The 18,465-nt window shown below is 49.3% G+C and overlaps 1 protein-coding gene across 2 annotated transcripts in view; it reads right to left on the bottom strand.

Annotated features, from left to right (window-relative positions):
* Window positions 1-18,465, bottom strand: part of LOC119956802 (fibrillin-1-like) — a 622,562-nt gene that overhangs the window by 58,009 nt on the left and 546,088 nt on the right. For both annotated transcript variants that reach the window (XM_038784238.1, XM_038784237.1), the window contains exon 57: window positions 12,746-12,952. In XM_038784238.1, the coding sequence (XP_038640166.1) occupies window positions 12,746-12,952 (207 nt within the window). The remainder of the gene's footprint in view (window positions 1-12,745; window positions 12,953-18,465) is intronic.

Below are 18,465 nucleotides of genomic sequence, written 5' to 3'. Positions count from 1 at the left end.
CAATTACATGACTTGATTGGTCTACACTGATCATTTTTATTTGTTCACAGGTATCAGCACTGACAGCAAGGCCTTTTGCTGTCATCTCAAACTGTGGTTCAGAATGTGACAAATTGTCTTCTTGAATTGCTGCAGTACACATGGTGTTCGTATATCCAGTGCTGTCAGGGAGGGAGTCCCAGAATTTGACCCAGCAACCGTGAATGTTCGGCCATGTAGTTCCAAGACAGGATGGTGTGTGTCTTGGAGGGAGCTCACAAGTGGTGTTGTTCCAAAGCATCTCCTGCCTTTGTTCTTCTAGGTGGCAGAGGTTACAGGTTTTGAAATTTCTGTTGAAAAAGCCTTGGCAAGTTGCTGCAGATAGTACACAATGCTGCCACTGTCCGCTAGTCGTGGAGGGAGTGAAGATCAAAGCTGATGGATGTGGTGAAAATCAAGTGGGCTGCTTTGTCCTGGATAGTGTTGAGCTTCTTGAGTGTTACTGGAGCTGCATTTATCCAGGAAAATGTAGAGTATTCGATCACAATCCTGACTTGTGCCTTACAGATGTTGGACAGGCTTTAGGGAGTCATGAGGTGAGAAAGTCACCATAGAATTTCCAGCTTTTGACCTGTTCTTACAGCCAAGTATTTATTTGGCTTATCCTGTTAAGTTTCCAAACAGAAAAGTAGCATTGAGAAGTTGTAAGTGGTAAGTTTCTAGTCAATGGTAACTTCCAGGATGTTTGTGGTGGGTGATTTAGTGATGATAATGTTTGTTGGCTATGGTCATTGCCTGGTATCTGAATGGCACGAATCAGCTAAGAGCAGCTAAACAAAATAATGCATTGTGAGGCTGGATTTCTTACCTTAACTCAGAACTAATATCATGCTTCTTTTTTGTTACGTCTTCACATGCTGCTCAGTAACTTATTGTTACACAAGGAACCAGCAAGCACAATTGCATGACACAAAGTACATTGCCACTGAAACATTTTTGAAGGTTTGTCTTGCAAACAGAATTTCAACTTTTCTTCCTCTCTTGTTTCTCCAGGCTTATCACTATTCCAGTACCAGTGTCCCCGAACAGGCGCCAGAATGTGGCGACTAGGGGCTATTCACAGTAACTTCATTTGAAGCCTACTTGTGACAATAAGCGATTTTCACTTCACTAGAACTAGCTAGAACTTCAAGGACAATTAAAGAAAACATACCTTATAGTACACTACCTTTATTCAAATCACCTAGCATAACCATCAGTACAGATAGATGCGACCTGTGGAATTAGGAAGTGAGGTTGAGAAGTTTGAAGCAACAGAAGCAGAAAGCGGGCGGAGGAGTAGGAATCTGAACGCAGAGCTAATTTTGATATCAATTGTGACGACTGGAAGACTTTAGGAATATTGAATTCTAAATATTAGGCAATTAAGGGTTAAAAGCCTGGAGTTAGAGTGTGTTTGACTGTAGTTGCCATTTAAAAAAAATAATAATTCTGTTTTTCAGGGCCTGGGTGCTTTTAGCAGCCAGAAGGTGAAATAGACAAAGGAATGTGCTTTTTAGTCTGGGCCAATGGACTGTGATTTGACTGGGAAAGTCCCTCGGGAGTTAATTTGCTTTGCAGCCTGCGGATATAATTTGTTTTTCAGCGTGGGGCGATGAGGTCATTGCTGGGTGGAGCCAAGGGATGCAGAGACACTGGGCGCGATTCTCCAATGTCACGCCGGTTGGGAGAATAGCGCCGTTTTTTCATGCGACGCCGGTCTGACGCGCGCCCGCTATTCTCCCAACCGGCCAAATTTCTGTAATCGTGTTTTGCGCGCAAAAACCACGGAGAATCGCCTGATGCAGCCAAAATGGCGATTCTCCGGCACCTCCACTATTCTCCAGCCCGGATGGGCCGAAGTCCCGACGTCGTGACGCCAGGTCACGCCGTCGCCGTCCACACCTGCTTTTTAAAGTTGCCAGCCAGTCGTGCTGGCTGACGAGGATTGAGGAGGTGAGCGGACCGTCCCGGAGTCTCCGCAAACTGGCGAAGGCATCCCCGAGAACGCTGCGGCCATTGGGAGGGGGGGGGGGGAAGGAAGAAGTGGGAGGGGGGAGAGCGAGTGGGGGGGGAGAGGGAGAGGTGGGAGAGCGAGTGGTGGGGGGGAAAGGAGATGTGGGGGGAGCGTGAGTGGGGGGGAGAAGGAGAAGTGGGAGGGGGGAGAGCGAGTGGTGGGGGGGAGAGAAAGAGAAGTGGGGAGGCAAGAAAGAGAAGTGGGGGGAGAAGGAGAAGTGGCGGGTGGGAGAGGGAGAAGTGGGGGAGAAATGAAATGAAAATCGCTTATTGTCACGAGTAGGCTTCAATGAAGTTACTGTGAAAAGGGAGAGGGAGAAGTGGGGGGGGAGAGGGAGAAGTGGGGGGGGAGAGGGAGAAGTGGGGGGGAGAGGGAGAAGTGGGGGGGAGAGGGAGAAGTGGGGGGGGGAAGAGGGAGACGTGGGGGGGAGAGGGAGTGAGTGGAGTGGGTTGTCCTCCCCCGGATGCAACATGTCAGCCGCCCTGCCATGGCAGGACGGTCACGAGGACACTGCTCACTGAGGCTGATCGCCACAGCCCACTGACGCACCGGTGAGGAGGACGTGTTGTTAACTGCCCGTTGGACGCAGAAAGTGACCAGGGGTTAGGCTGGCCCAGTGTCAGCAGCGCGACCAGGCCACCGGGACACACTGGTATCCCGTGTCAGGCAGCTGCCGAGGTGTCGACTAACTTCCGTCTAACATGTCGTTTCTCTGCCCCCCACCACCCTTCTGTAGGTGACGATAATATATTCGATCCGAACGGCTATGTTCAGCGCAGTGGTTGGGGCCGCTGCATTGCAGTTTGACATCCAGCAGCGTCCACAGCCACATCCCACAGTGGATGCAGGGGCAGCTGCAGCAGCAGAGGGAATGGCCGCGGAGTGGCCCGTCGTCGAGCAGCATGGGGGGGGAGGAGGAGTCAAGGTGACAGTGGCACTTAACATTTATGCGACCGGCTCATTCCAGTCTCCGAGTGGGGACCTATCTGGGATCTCGCAGTCATCGGTGCACAGGTGCATCCGGGATGTGACCGACGCCCTGTATGCCATCGCCGACCGCTACATCACCTTTCCCGAGGACCAAGCAAATCAGGAAGTACGAGCCCGTGGATTTGCCAACGTGGCCGGGATACCGATGGTCCAGGGGGTCATTGATTGTGTTCACGTCCCCATGCGCCTGCCTGCAGGCAACAGGGAAGTGTTCACAAACTGGAGGGGGACATACTCCATGAATATCCAGGTGGTATGCGACCCCCACATGAAGATCATGCATGTGTGTGCAAAGTTCCCAGGGAGTGTGCATGATGCGTACATTCTTGTGCAGTCATTCATCCCTGCTATGTTTGAGGGACGCCCCCTGCGGCTGAGGGGCTGGTTGCTGGGCGACAGGGGTTATCCACTGAGGTCTTGGCTGATGACGCCCATACAGAGGCCTCAGACCAACGCGGAGAAGTTAGTGGTGCATCGGACGCAGCACGCAGCACGCAGACACGACCCGGGTGCTGGTAATGTCCAGGAGGCTGCACGACGGCACCGCGAGGACAGCGGGCACGCGACGCCTTGGTGGCAGCAAGATTCACGCATCGCGTGTGACGGCATCGCCAGTCGTGCAGACAGTCAGCACACAACTGCTCCCCCCCGCGTACACTGCTCCACTGCTCGATCACCTTTACCACTATGGCACAACGGTATAGCACAACATTGATGGCTGTGTCAGTGGGTGTGATCAGTGCCATGTTGAATGATGACAGCCCACTCTGCGATGAGCTGTGAGTTCAGAATCGTTAGACAAAGTCTGACTTATGGGAAAAGCTGAACCATCCATCTCGGTGGTCGCTGAGTTCGTCAGGGACACTCCGTCATGTGCCCGGGTGGGGTAGTTGTGGGAGGGTGTGGGGGGGAGGGAAAGGACTGCACACCCGGCACCGAAGTTTCACTGCTCGTCAACCCCAGCGACACTCGGTCACCATTATGATCCCCGTGGCAACGGAAAAATCACAGTCTTACAAGTTAGGTGCAACAGTGAGTTTAATGGTGAATATTATGTACAGATGCCCTAGCCCCTACAACTAAACTGTGCCCTTCACCCGTGCCAACTTACTCTGTGTCCCTCTTCATTGCCTTATGGACCCTACCACTACGTCTAAGTGAATCCCCAGATGATACAGCAGGAGTGGAGGCGGACTGCTGAGAATAACCCCCTGCGATATGTCTCCCCGTCGGCACTCGTTTCCTGGGGCTGCCAGCTGCCCACGGGGGGAGGCCGAGCGTTCAGGGACGTCCCGTGATGGAGTTAATGGGACGGGCCCCAGAACCTCCTCCTCCCTCGGGGAGCCCGGCGGCCCCCGGGCCTCACTGTGGGACAGAGGTACGAGCTGGGAGGTGACCCGTCGCTCCACCGACACCTGGCGCTGCCAGTCCTGGAGGCCTGCAACCGTATCGACCAGGGTCCGAAGGTTCGCTGAGACGGAGTCCAGGGAGTGAGACATTCCCTCCAGAGACTGTGCGACCTCAACCTGTGAGTGCGCGACACCATCCAGCACGTGTGTCAGGCGGTCAATGCTCTCCGCGACTGACTGCTGGGACTGTGCCATGGCCTGCTGGGACTGTGCCATGGCGTGCTGGGACTCGGCCAGGGCCCGTAGCGCGCCGGCAATGTCGTTTTGACTCTGGCGCATTGCTGCCTGTGAAAGGGCAGCCCTCTCCAGGGCTGAGGATGATGCATGCACATTAAGCCCAACGCCTTGCAGAACCTGACCCATGGCCGAAACCATTTCACCCATTGCCTCGACCGTGGACGCCACCCGTGCGGTGTCGGCCTGGGTGGCTGCCATGAGCGGCACCACTCCCTGCTCCTGGACGCGGTTTGACTCCTCTAACTGCGTCTGCAGCTGCTGGACGACGGCCCTCATTCCATCATTGTGTCCTTGGGTTTCGAAATGCATTGGCTGTCCACGTGGGCCTTCCCGATGCCGCGCGGGAGCGGAGAATCGCGCCTACATTCTGAAAAGCTTTTAAGAGAAAGTTTTTAGAGAGAGGTGTTGAATTCTGATCTGCCTGATGCTGAGTCCACAATTCTCCCACAGTAAGATAGATTGAGAGCTGTATGCTTCTTTTCTTGTTGTTTAATGGGAAATTAAGCAGTAGTGTTTAAGGTGTTCTTTTTGGGTATGAGATTAAAAAGTTGAATATCGTAGCCATAATAAAGTTTTGTTTTAAAAATGCCAAAGCCCTATTCATGCAATCACTCTTGGAGCAAATCATTCTTTCCACAGAGTCTTACAAATAAACCAAAATATTGGGGCTTTGGTCCAGTATTCTAATCACTGTTGGGGTCTGGTCTGGGATCATTATACCATCCTTAGCTGCTAAGGTCAGTAAGCTGAACCTTACAGGCCAAGTTTATTAAAGACAACGGCTTTTGAGTGAGTTTGGCCATTGAAGTCCAGTTTGTTCTGCGAAAAATAAATTGTTCACCAGCTAAATAGCCTACCACAGAGCACATGGCAGCTCCAGGGCCAACCACAGTGAATTTAATCCAGGTGATTTGGATGGGGGGGGGGGGGGTCTCACCTATCGACTGGAGAACTGATGAGAGCCAAACATTACTGCCTTTGGGGAGGCCTCAGGCAGCTAAGTGGCCAGGAGTAGGGCTTCCTCAGCATGAAGTTGCCCAGGAGTGCAAATCCTGTGTGCGATTCCGTGGACAAAAATGAAAGTCCGCCTTTGGGCCCGTTTGGCGGGATTATAGGAGCAGCTGCAACGCTGCGAATTGACCCGCTATTCAGCGGCACTTTGCCGTATTTTGTGGTCTCGGGGAATTGCTCCCCGTCGAGGCGTCACTTTAGTCGATTTCCTGCTGGCGTGCAAATGGCTCCTCACAAATCAGAGTGCCAATTTGAACAGCAGCCCCAAGCTCCCCTCAACCCTTTTCAGGCCCCTCTCGTCACTCCAATGGATAAGGAACCCTCCCCCCACACTGGGCCCAAAACCTGGCAGTGTCAACCTGACACCCAGGCACTGCCAACATGCCAAGGTGCCCAAGTGCCAGGGAATGTCAAGATACTAACACCGAGGGTCTCTAATGGCCTGCAAGACCCCCCCATGTTTGTGTAGACCAATACTAAACGGCACCCTAGCAAGGTCTCGTCAACTCCCGGGCATTGGGTGAAACCGGCATCCGGGTATTTAAATTAGCCTAATGGCTTATTTAAATATGCAGATTATGCCAGGCAGAGTGAGTCGGGTGACCCGCGGTCGGCCCAGTGCCTGCCGTGGGAGCCCAATGTGGGTTGTCGCGTAATTTGCCCATTGTACTCAGATCCGGGCTGGATGCAATGGGGTTGCTGAATTGCGCCCCCCCCCACAATCTTCCAAGAACTGCTGACCAATCAGAAACTGTCAACCATTTAGTGAAGGCAGTGCAGTGATAGCTGCTGGCAATACACATTCCAGAGACTCAGGTCAGCAAGAGACCCAGACCACAGTTGACTTAGGGTGGCATGGGGTTCGTGGGGATTGGATCATTAGCTGGGGGCAGTGAAAGATCAAAGGGTGGGAAGGATAGTAAGGGAGGAGGGGTGGACCCTCTCTTCCTGATGCCTGGAACACCAGCGGCAACCCTAAGAGATCCTTAAATAGGCAATAAGGACCTCAACAGGCATTGGGGGTGGGCCATCCAGGGTGTTCCCTCCCCAGATTTTATTGGGTCAGAGGGTAGAGGGTGAGCAAGTCTCCACCTAGCACCCTCCTGCGTGATTAAATTCACCCCGCACAACATCGCTCAGAAGAGATCATTAAATTCTTACCCATGGGGTAAACTCTAAACTCCAGGATTCTGCATGTTAACAAATTTAACCTTTATTTGCGTAATTTTTGAAGCTCTAACAATGCAAAAGCTAGCAATATCAGTGGATATTCAGAGCCAAGATTCCTGATTGTGTTATATGAATGGGATCTCAGTGATTTGAGTCTCTCACTACATGCTGGAGGGTCTGTTTCTGGAGGGTCAGTCTTTTAAGTGGCTAGGTATGGCAGTCATAGACAACTCCCAAACATTATGGCCACACCATCTGTTGGCATGGCAATTGAGTTGTATTGCCATTCCACGCGAAGGTTCTTGGCCTGAAATCCAGGCGATCCCATCTCTCTCAGCCTTCCGACCCAAGCTGGGTGACATCCGAGTGGTGCAGTGCATCCCTAGAGCCTAGCATTGAGGGCTGTAGAGTCGCAGGTAAGTAAACCCCGCTTCCCTCTTTTTTTAATAGCACTAGCTGCCCAGTGTGTGGGGATGGGGGTGGGTTTGGGTTAGGTTGGGCTTTGGGGTGGGTGGAGGTTGGGATGGGTGGAGGTTGGGGTGGCGGTGAGAGTCGGGACTGGTGGTGACAGGGAGTTGGGGCAAAGATCTGCAGTTGGGAGAATCCCAGTGGGGGAATCCCTTGAGGTGGGCGAGAAGTACCACGGGGGGTTTTCAGGGAGTTCCATGGGGTGGGTTAGTGTCGCACATTACAATAGCTACCCAGAAGTTGGTCTTAATTCTTCTAGGTTTTTCTGGGTAGATATTGATGTAATCCAGTCGGAACCATTGAAAGTTTATGATTTTAATAGCGTTTTTGGAAAGTCCCCTGTACAGGACAATTACCAATTGTTACAGTATCAAACGCGATCTCGCGAGACGTTGCAATGTGAATCCCGCCCATTGTGGGCGGGGTCGCCTTTTGGCAATTCTGCATATTAGAGCGAGGCAGTAAGACTATCGCACCAGGCGCTCTAAGAAATCGCTTCGGGGGCTCTAGAGAGTGGAACGTCATGGAAAAATGGCATCCTGATCTCTCACTACGCTGGGGAATTCTGGCGAACAGAGCTCTCCACTGTACAAAATGGGATTATGTGTGGGTCATGGCCACGTGTTCCCCATTTAGGCCTCTTATACAACACCGGCTACATTGAATAGCCATGTGTTTCTTGCCATTGTGAGTGCTGGGAAACACGTGGCTAATTGCGCTCGCTAGGGGACTTTGTTCCCTTTTGGGAGAATTTCGCCCCATGAGTTGGAAACAGGCTCCAACATCGCAACATAGATTCTTTAACCTGCATTTTCCTCAAGGATAGCATCCACTAGGAGTCCATTTACCCAATGGTTCACAAATTAATATTTTACGTAGCTTCAAAGTTGTAAATTTATATTTGAATTTCATTTGCAAATAAAACCTGATAAAGAATCTTTGAAATACAGTAGCATTATTGTTTTGAGACATGATATTCTGATATAACAACTGGAAATTAGGATGACTAATTTCTTAGTTTTTATCTATCACTGCACCTATCCTGTGCCTGAGAAAAAAAGACTAAAAGGGGAACATTAGGCCCATTACTTCTATTATGAAAATCCAGAAAATAAATTTTCTGATTGCACTTAAGACGTGCAGTTATAAGTCTTTCCCCTCCATTTTTAGCTAGGATTTCTTTAGACCGTTGTGTTGTGTAGACCTTTCTTACAACCTTTATTAGCCACACATTCTTTGAATGTCTTGTCACAGCTGACACGGGGAATTTTGTACTCCCATTTTTGGGGGGTGGGATTGGTGGCTGGAGAGGGAATTCCCAGAAGAATCCCAATCCGTGGTTTACGTCGGAGGGATTTCCTGTTCCGATTGTCCTCACGGGAATGCTGATGTTGAATGTCGAAATCTCCATTTAAATAAGTTTAAATATAATTATCAGGCCTTTGATGGATCCCCCGTTAGATTGTCCATTCACATCGGAGTGCCAATCTTGCTCAGTCCCCCACAAAGTGCACCTGGTGAGCAGAACTCACCAAAGGTGCTCAGGTAAATTAATCCCTCAGGAGTGAGAGGGTCATGCACGGGCAGAGCCAATGTCCTGTGGCGGTATGTTAGTGGGTAGTTGGTTCCATTGCGGAGGGTGGGTATTCCAGGAAGGGGGGCTTTCTATTTTAAATTTTTTGTATCAGGGCGTGCTTTAAAAACACGCCTGATCTTTTAAAACCTAAGGTGCTGGCACCTGCCCCACCAGTGTGTTGCATGGGACCCGCTCGTTCACTTTTTTTCATGAAGACCCTAACAATGCGGTGGAGTATACCATCTTCAGCACCCCCCCCGCCTTTCATTCTTAATTTGGAAATGTTACATAATTTCTGCCAACCCACTTTTTTTTTCTTTTTATAAATTTAGAGTACTGTGATGAATGGTATCGGTAACTGCTGTAACTGTACCTTACCTTTAATACATTGGCCCTTTAAGACCGGGCTTGGAACCCTGGGGGACTCTGCCTCTGGCTCTGCCCCCAGGAAACGGTATATAAGGTGATGCTCACTGGACAGCATGCTGTGACCGAGCCTGACACTGAAGTTCGGCAGACCCCTGCCCCCACTCACGGTATGCAGCCTGGCAACATTCAAAGTTGCACCACCCCCCCTCTTCGTGACCCTCACTCCCGACTGTAAGCCCGTAGCCACTAGGAGTCGGCGGTACAGTGCCCAAGACATCACTTTTATCAAGTCAGAGGTTCAGAGGCTACTAAAAGAAGGGGTCATAGAAGCCAGCAACAGCCCTTGGAGGGCTCAAGTATTGGTAGTCCGCTCCGGGGAAAAGCAACGAATGGTAGTGGATTATAGCCAGACCATAAACCGCTTTACACAACTCGATGCGTACCCACTTCCCCGCATAGCGGAAGTGGTGAATCAAATCGCCCAGTATCGGGTATTCTACACGGTCGACCTAAAAGCAGCCTATCATCAACTCCCTATCCGCCCAGAGGACCGCCCCTACATGGCTTTCGAAGCAGCCGGTTGGCTGTTTCACTTCCTCAGGTCCCTTTTGGTGTCACAAACGGAGTCTCCGTTTTCCAGAGGGCGATGGATCAAATGGTGGACCAGTACGGCTTACGGGCTACCTTCCCGTACTTGGACAACGTCACCACCTGCGGCCATGACCAGCAGGAACACGACGCAAACCTGAGGAAGTTCCTCCAGACGGGGTCCTAGGCCCAGACCCCGACCGCATGCGTCCCCTTAAGGAACTCCCCCTCCCCCATAGCCTCAAGGCACTCAAACGGTGCTTGGGGCTTTTCTCCTATTACGCGCGACCACTCATTAAGACCACGGTTTTTCCCCTGACGGCTGAGGCCCAGTCGGCTTTCCGCCGTATCAAGGCCGACATCATCAAGGCCGCCATGCACGCGGTGGACGAAGCCATTCCCTTCCAGGTAGAAAGCGACGCATAAGACGTCGCCCTGGCTGCTACCCTCAACCAGGCGGGCAGACCAGTAGCGTTCTTCTCCCGAACCCTCACCGCCTCGGAAATTCGGCACTCTGCAGTCGAGAAGGAGGCACAAGCCATAGTGGAGGCCGTGCGGCACTGGAAGCACTACCTAGCCGGTAGGAGGTTTACCCTTGTCACCGACCAATGGTCGGTTGCCTTTACGTTCGATAACGCACAACGGGGCAAAATAAAGAATGACAAAATTCTGAGGTGGAGGATAGAGGTCTCCACCTATACGTACGATATTAAATATCGCCCGGGGAAGCTCAACGAGCCCCCGGATGTCCTGTCCCGCGGCACGTGCGCCAACGCGCAAAAAGACCGCCTGAGAGCCATCCATGATGACCTCTGCCACCCGGCTTGCCCATTTCATCAAGTCCCGCAACCTACCTTACTCCACAGAGGAGGTCAAGGCCATGACTAAGGCATGCCAGATCTGTGCAGAGTGCAAACTGCACTTCTATCGACCAGACAGGGCTCACCTGATAAAGGCCTCTGGGCCCTTTGAGCGACTAAGTGTGGACTTCAAAGGGGCCCTCCCGTCCACCAACCGCAACATCTATTTTCTCACCGTCATCGATGAGTTCTCCCGATTCCCTTTTGCGGTCCCATGCCCCGATATGACCTTGGCCTCCGTGATCAAGGCACTGCATAGCACCTTCACACTGTTTGGTTTCCCCGCTTATATCCACAGCGACCAGGGTACATAGTTCATGAGCAATGAGCTGCGTCGATATCTGCTCAGCAAGGGCATCGCCTCGAGCAGAACGACGAGGTATAACCCGCGGGGAAACGGGCAGGTGGAGAGGGAGAACCCGACAGTTTGGAAGGCTGTCCTCCTAGCCCTACGCTCAAGGAGCCTCCCAATCGCCCGCAGGCAGGAGGTCCTACCCGATGCCCTACATTCCATTAGGTCGCTCCTCTGTACGGCCACGAATGAGACCCCTCACAATCGTTTGTTTGTCTTCCCCAGGAAGTCCACCTCTGGGGTCTTGCTTCCACGCTGGCTGATGACTCCGGGACCAGTCCTACTCCGGATACACATGAGGAGCCATAAAACAGATCCGATAGTCGAGAGGGTCCAATTGCTACACGCAAACCCTCAATACGCCTACGTCAAGCACCCCAACGGCAGGCAGGACACCGTCTCCCTGCGAGACCTGGCACCTGCTGGCTTCCCCACCGGCCCCCCCTCCTACCGATGCTCCCCTCCCCGCACCAACTGCCGACCCCGACAGCGCCCCCCCCCCCATAGCGCCCCCTGCCCCCCAGCCAGCGCCAATCACCCTAGTCACCCCCGATAACCTCCCCCCCCGCTCCAAAGCGGGCAAAGGCTCAGCCAACCGTGCTCCCGGATATACCATCACCGAAACCAACCATATCCACGGCACCACCACCGGAGCGGAGAAGGTCAGCACGGACGGTCAGACCACCCAAAAGACTGAACTTATAACTCCACTTTCACCCCCGACGGACTATGTGTTTTTTTTAAACAGGGGGTGAATGTGATGAATGGTATCGGTAACTGCTGTAACTGTACCTTGCCTTGAATACATTGGCCCTTTAAGACCGGGCTTGGAACCCTGGGGGACTCCGCCTCTGGCTCCGCCCCCAAGAAACGGTATATAAGGTGATGCTCACTGGGCAGCATGCTGTGACCACACTTCACGGCAGTTGTCCGGTTCTCTGGTAATTAAAGCCTTTGAATTACCAATCTTCTCTCCTGTGTCGTAATTGAGGGTATCTCAAGTACCCAATTAATTTTATCCAATTAAGGGGCAATTTAGCGTGGCCAATCCACCTAGCCTGCACATCTTTGGGTTGTGGGGGCGAAACCCACGCAAACACGGGGAAAACGTGCAAACTCCAGACGGACAGTGACCCAGAGCCGGGATCGAACCTGAGACCTCGGCGTCACAAGGCATCAGGGCTAATCCACTGCGCCACCGTGCTGCCCCAACCTTCCACTTTTTATTGCAGCAAAGAGTGTATAAATCAGCAGCCAATTGTGAGAAACAATGTTAGAAAAGCTTTGTTTTCAGGAGTAGTTTATGCTGGAATTCATTCATGGCCTTGCCCCTCCCCATTCCTATAGCCTCCTCCAGCCAGATAATCCCCTCCCCCAATTCTGTGTTAAATTAAATGTTTTCCTTTTGTCCAGCAAATCATCTTGGGAAGCATACGAAAGCTGTTTAGATGTACATTGTTACTGCTGCTCTTTCTTCTAAATATCAGAAAATAATTGCAAAAAAGAAAACACTGAACTTTTTCAAATTTAAAAACTATTTTGATCTAAAAGCACTACGCATGAATTATTCCATTCATCATTATCAATATGGTATAATATGAAGTGTATTATCCAAGGTATAAACATAAGCCAAATCAATGAAAATATCATGCAGCATCTCTGATCCAGGCTATAAATTACCGTTTCCATCTGTGGTGTAACCAGGTCCAAGCGGACAGAGTTTCTTAAAGAGGCCTGTTCCTGGAAATGGGCAGATTTCACATTGTGTGCCCCAGCCACGTCCACCATCACAGCAGCACTCGGATTTTGTAACAAGATTTCGACTGCTGGAGGCCATCTGACACATAGTCTGTAGCACTTCCACAAAACAAAAACCTTTGCGGGTGTCTGCAAGAAATTAAGTACATCAATATGCAAAGAATCATTATAAATTACATTCCATTAATAATGCTGTGGAATCTTTTACCCACCCTTTGTGTCCTAAAAGGTTAAGTGGGGGTTGCTGGGTTACGGGGATAGGCTTGAGTAGGGTGATCTTTGTAAGGGCCGGTGCAGACTCGATGGGCCAAATGGCCTCCTTCTGCACTGTAAATTCTATGATATCTTAGTTAATTCTGCCAGTTATCCTCATCGATTTAATTAGATTTACATTTGCATGGAGATCTACCTTTCTTTCATTTCCCCCAGGTTTTGAACAATATTGCCAATATTGCATCTGAAACAGTTAATAACGATTTTTGAAATGGTTTATGAATTTACAAAGCACTGATTCCGTTAAAATTTCACACTTGTAATTCAATTTAATAGCTAATAATAATTCATGTTAACATCAACTATAATTGCCTTCTCCAAAAAAAGGACTGAATATAAAAACTTCAGTTTCATGTGTTTAAGAATTGTACAGTAGGCAGATGTCACTACTATTTTATGATAAATCTATCCATCTATTACAGATTTTTTTTAAAAACAAAGGAATCATTTGGTTTTTAGATTGCTTCCTAATGGTGCTTAATTTAGTTCAAAAGTTGCAAAGAAACAAACGAGCATCCACAAAATTAGAACTATGATGGAAATAATGAACCAGTACAATTTGAACTTTTTAAACTTGGGTTAGTATTCATGTTTGCTAATTACTTGACAGTTCTGCCTTATTGAAAGAATTAGTGTGCTCCAGGTTAGTACACTGTCCTTTCACCTTAAGCAGCAAAGTTGTAATCTGGATCAAAGTGAGAGTTAAAAACTCTGCTGAGTTGTAAATCAGGTATGTGCGGACCTGGATTTTGCATTAAAAATGATAGTGCGGCTGTCAACACTAATAAAAAATAAATAAGACAGCAACATCCAGTAGCCACACATGCAGTTAAATGCAAAATTCAGGAAGCTGTTGTCCAAGTAGCACTCTCCTCCAGAAACTTTGTTGTAACACAATCTTCCTGTATTGGTATTGAAATATGGGTGCCATAAAATTGCAGTATTGCGTGATAGATATACACTCAACTCACTAAAATGTTAGGTATTGTCTATTGAAGTGTACGTGAATGTTTAATGGTGGGGTAAGTCTTAATTACTCACAACCTCTTTGGTACTGAAAATGATTGTTTATAAGTGTAGGGTCTCATTGTTTCATGACTTGGCACAATAATGTAAAACATATGAGGAGTAGGCCAGCTGGCCCCTTGAACCTGCTCATCCATTCAATAAGATCATGGTTGGTGTAATTGTGGCCACAACTTCTCTTTCCTGCCAGTCCCTGTAAACATTGACTGCCTTACATATAAAAAATCTAAATCAGCTTTTAACATATTCAGTGATCCAACTTCCACTGCTCTCTGGGTAGGAAATTCTAAAAGATTAACAACCTTCTAGATTCCGTTTCATTTCTTTCTTTACAAAGAATGATATGATAGAACAATTTAATGGCCAAAATTCTCCCCTCGCGATGCCTCAAACACAAACCATGATCAGGCAGAGAAGCAGGCATTGGCCAACATAGAGGTCTGCGCCCGGGATCAATTCGGGCGCCATACTCTGCTTCCTTGCAGGTGGCGATAACAAGGTTTCTGCCCTGCACTGGTGGCAGCATGCAAAACTGGCATTTGCATGCATTTAAATGTGATTAGCAAGTTGGGAGTTGGACACTGTATGCTCCGCTCCTCTCAGGCGGACGTCTCACAGGCGTGAGTTATTACAAGTATTTACAAACGTGGACTGGGCACCAAGGCTGGGGAGGAGAAGCGGGAGGCTAAAAAAACACTGGAAAATCATTGCAAACTGGTGGGCTTGCTGGGGGTTGGCTGCCCAGGCCAATTGGGGGGGAAGTAACAGTAGTGAGTTGGTGCCAAGTCGGTGGATTTGGGGTGCCCCCCTCGGGATTCGGGTGGCCTGGCTCAGACCACCATTTCTGCAGTCTGTCTTGTACATGCTACTTGCATGCTCCCGGCTGCTCACACTGCTGAGTGCTGCCTGTGTCCTTTAAATGCTCAGAAGTGTGTCCAGCTGCAGCTCCTGTTAGACCGCATGACGGCTCTGGAGCTGCGGATGGACTCACTTTGGAGCATCCGCGATGCTGAGGCGGTCGTGGATAGCACGTTCAGTGAGTTGGTCACACCGCAGATTAGAATTGGTGACGGAGACAGGGAATGGGTGACCAAAAGGCAGAGAAAGAGCAGGAAGGCAGTGCAGGTGTCCCCTGCGGTCATCTCCCTCCAAAACAGGTATAGCGTTTTGGATACTGTTGGGGGAGATGACTCACCAGGGGAAGGCAGTAGTAGCCAGGCTCATGGCACCGTGGCTAGCTCTGCTGCACAGAAGGGTGGGAAAAAGACTGGCAGGGCTATAGTCATAGGGGATTCAATTGTAAGGGGAGTAGACAGGTGTTTCTGTGGTCGAAAACGAGACTCCCGAATGGTATGTTGCCTCCCGGGTGCTCGGGTCAGGGATGTCTCCGATCGGCTGCAGGACATACTGAAGAGGGAGGGTGAACAGCCAGTTGTCGTGGTGCATATAGGCACCAACGATATAGGTAAAAAAAGGGATGAGGTCCTACAATCAGAATTTAGGGAGTTAGGAGATAAGTTAAAAAGTAGGACCTCAAAGGTAGTAATCTCAGGATTGCTACCAGTGCCACGGGACAGTCAGAGTAGAAATTCAAGAATAGTCAGAATGAATACGTGGCTTGAGAGATGGTGCAGGAGGGAGGGGTTCAGATTTTTGGGACATTGGAACCGGTTCTGGGGGCGGTGGAACCATTACAAACCGGATGGTCTACACCTGGGCAGGACTGGAACCAACGTCTTAGCTTTTGCTAACACTGTTGGGGAGGTTTTAAACTAATGTGGCAGGGGGATGGGAACCAGATTAGGAAGATAGAGGTCAGTAAAGAAGTAGCAACTAAAGCCAGTAAGGTACGAGACAATAAACTCAATGTGACTAAGGGGAAGAGTAGACAGGGAAGAGATGATGAACGCAAAGGTAGTCTGAGGTGCATTTGTTTTAATGTGAGAAGTGTAACAGGTAAGGCAGATGAACTTAGGGCTTGGATCAGTACCTGGGAATATGATGCTATTGGTATTACTGAGACTTGGTTGAGGGAAGGGCAGGACTGGCAACTGAATATCCCAGGGTATAGATGCTTCAGGAGGGATAGAGAGGGAGGTAGAAGGGGTGGAGGAGTTGCATTACTCGTCAGAGATGATATCACAGCTGTGATTAAGGAGGGCATGATGGAGGATTCAAGCACTGAGGCAATATGGGTGGAGCTGAGAAATAGGAAGGGTGCAGTAACATTGTTGGGACTTTACTACAGGCCTCCCAAAAGCGAGCATGAAGTAGAGGTACAAATATGCAGACAGATTATAGAAAAATGTAGGAGCAATAGGGTGGTTGTGATGGGAGATTTTAACTTCCCCAACATTGAATGGGATTCGTGTAGTGTTGGAGGCGTAGATGGAGCAGAGTTTGTAAGGAGCATCCAGGAGAGTTTTTTAGAGCAGTATGTAAATAGTCCAACTCGGGAAGGGGCCATACTGGACCTGGTATTGGGGAATGATCCCGGCCAGGTGGTTGATGTTTCTGTCGGTGATCACTTTGGGAATAGCGATCACAATTCCGTAAGTTTTAGAATATTCATGGACAAGGACAAGAGGGGTCCGAAAGGAAGAGTACTAAATTGGGGAAAGGCAGAGTATAACAAAATTCGGCAGGAGCTAGGGAATGTGGATTGGGAGCAGCTGTTTAAGGGTAAATCCACATTTGAAATGTGGAAGTCTTTTAAGGAAAGGTTGATTAGAGTGCAGGACCGACATGTTCCTGTGAAAATGAAAGATAGAAATGGCAAGATTAGAGAACCATGGATGACGGGTGAAATTGTGAGACTAGCTAAGATGAAAAAGGAAGCTTACATAGGATCGAGGCAACTCAAAACTGATGAAGCTTTGGAGGAATATCGGGAAAGTAGGACGAATCTCAAACGCGCAATAAAGAGGGCTAAAAGGGGTCATGAAATATCTTTGGCTAACAGGGTTAAGGAAAATCCCAAAGCATTTTATTCGTATGTAAGGAGCAAGAGGGTAACTAGAGAAAAGATTGGCCCACTCAAAGACAAAAGAGGGAATTTATGCTTGGACTCAGAGGAAATGGGTGAGATTCTTAATGAGTACTTTGCATCGGTATTCACAAAGGAGAGGGATGTTGAGGCTAGGGATGGATGTTTAAATACTCTCGGTCAAGTTGTCATACGGAAGGGGGAAGTTTTGGGTATTCTAAAAGACATTAAGGTGGACAAGTCCCCAGGACCGGATGGGATCTATCCCAGGTTACTGAGGGAAGCAAGGGTCGAAATAGCTGGGACCTTAACATATATCTTTGCAGCATCCTTGAGCATGGGTGAGGTCCCGGAGGACTGGAGAATTGCTAATGTTATCCCTTTGTTTGAGAAGGGTAGCGGGGATAATCCAGGGAATTATAGATCTGTGAGCGTGATGTCAGTGGTAGGCAAACTGTTGGAGAAGATACTGAGGGAGAGGATCTATTCACATCTGGAAGAAAATAGACTTATCAGTGATAGGCAGCATGGTTTTGTGCAGGGAAGGTCATGTCTTACAAACCTAATAGAATTCTTTGAGGAAGTGACAAAGTTAATTGATGAGGGAAGGGCTGTAGATGTCGTATACATGGACTTTAGTAAGGCGTTTGATAAGGTTTCCCATGGCAGGTTGATGGAAAAAGTGAAGTCGTATGGGGTTCAGGGTGTACTAGCTAGATGGATAAAGAACTGGCTGGGCAACAGGAGACAGAGAGTAGTGGTGGAAGGGAGTGTCTCAAAATGGAGAAGGGTGACTAGTGGTGTTCCACAGGGATCCGTGCTCTGTTGTTTGTGATCTACATAAATGACCTGGAGGAAGGTATAGGTGGTCTGATTAGCAAGTTTGCAGATGATACTAAGATTGGTGGAGTTGCAGATAGCGAGGAGGACTGTCAGAGAATACAACAAAATATAGATAGATTGGAGAGTTGGGCAGAGAAATGGCAGATGGAGTTCAATCCAGGCAAATGCGAGGTGATGCATTTTGGAAGATCAAATTCAAGAGCGGACTATATGGTCAATGGAAGGGTCTTGGGGAAAATTGACGTGCAGAGAGATCTGGGAGTTCAGGTCCATTGTACCCTGAAGGTGGCAACGCAGGTTGATAGAGTGGTCAAGAAGGCATACAGCATGCTTGCCTTCATCGGCCGGGGTATTGAGTACAAGAGTTGGCAGGTCATGTTACAGTTGTATAGGACTTTGGTTCGGCCATATTTGGAATACTGCGTGCAGTTCTGGTCGCCACATTACCAGAAGGATGTGGATGCCTTGGAGAGGGTGCAGAGGAGGTTCACCAGAATGTTGCCTGGTATGGAGG

This window comes from Scyliorhinus canicula, chromosome 24, assembly GCF_902713615.1.
Source record: "Scyliorhinus canicula chromosome 24, sScyCan1.1, whole genome shotgun sequence".
NCBI lineage: Eukaryota > Metazoa > Chordata > Chondrichthyes > Carcharhiniformes > Scyliorhinidae > Scyliorhinus > Scyliorhinus canicula.
The sequence above is the reverse complement of the archived record's forward strand: the minus strand, read 5'-3'. Positions and strand labels throughout refer to the sequence as shown.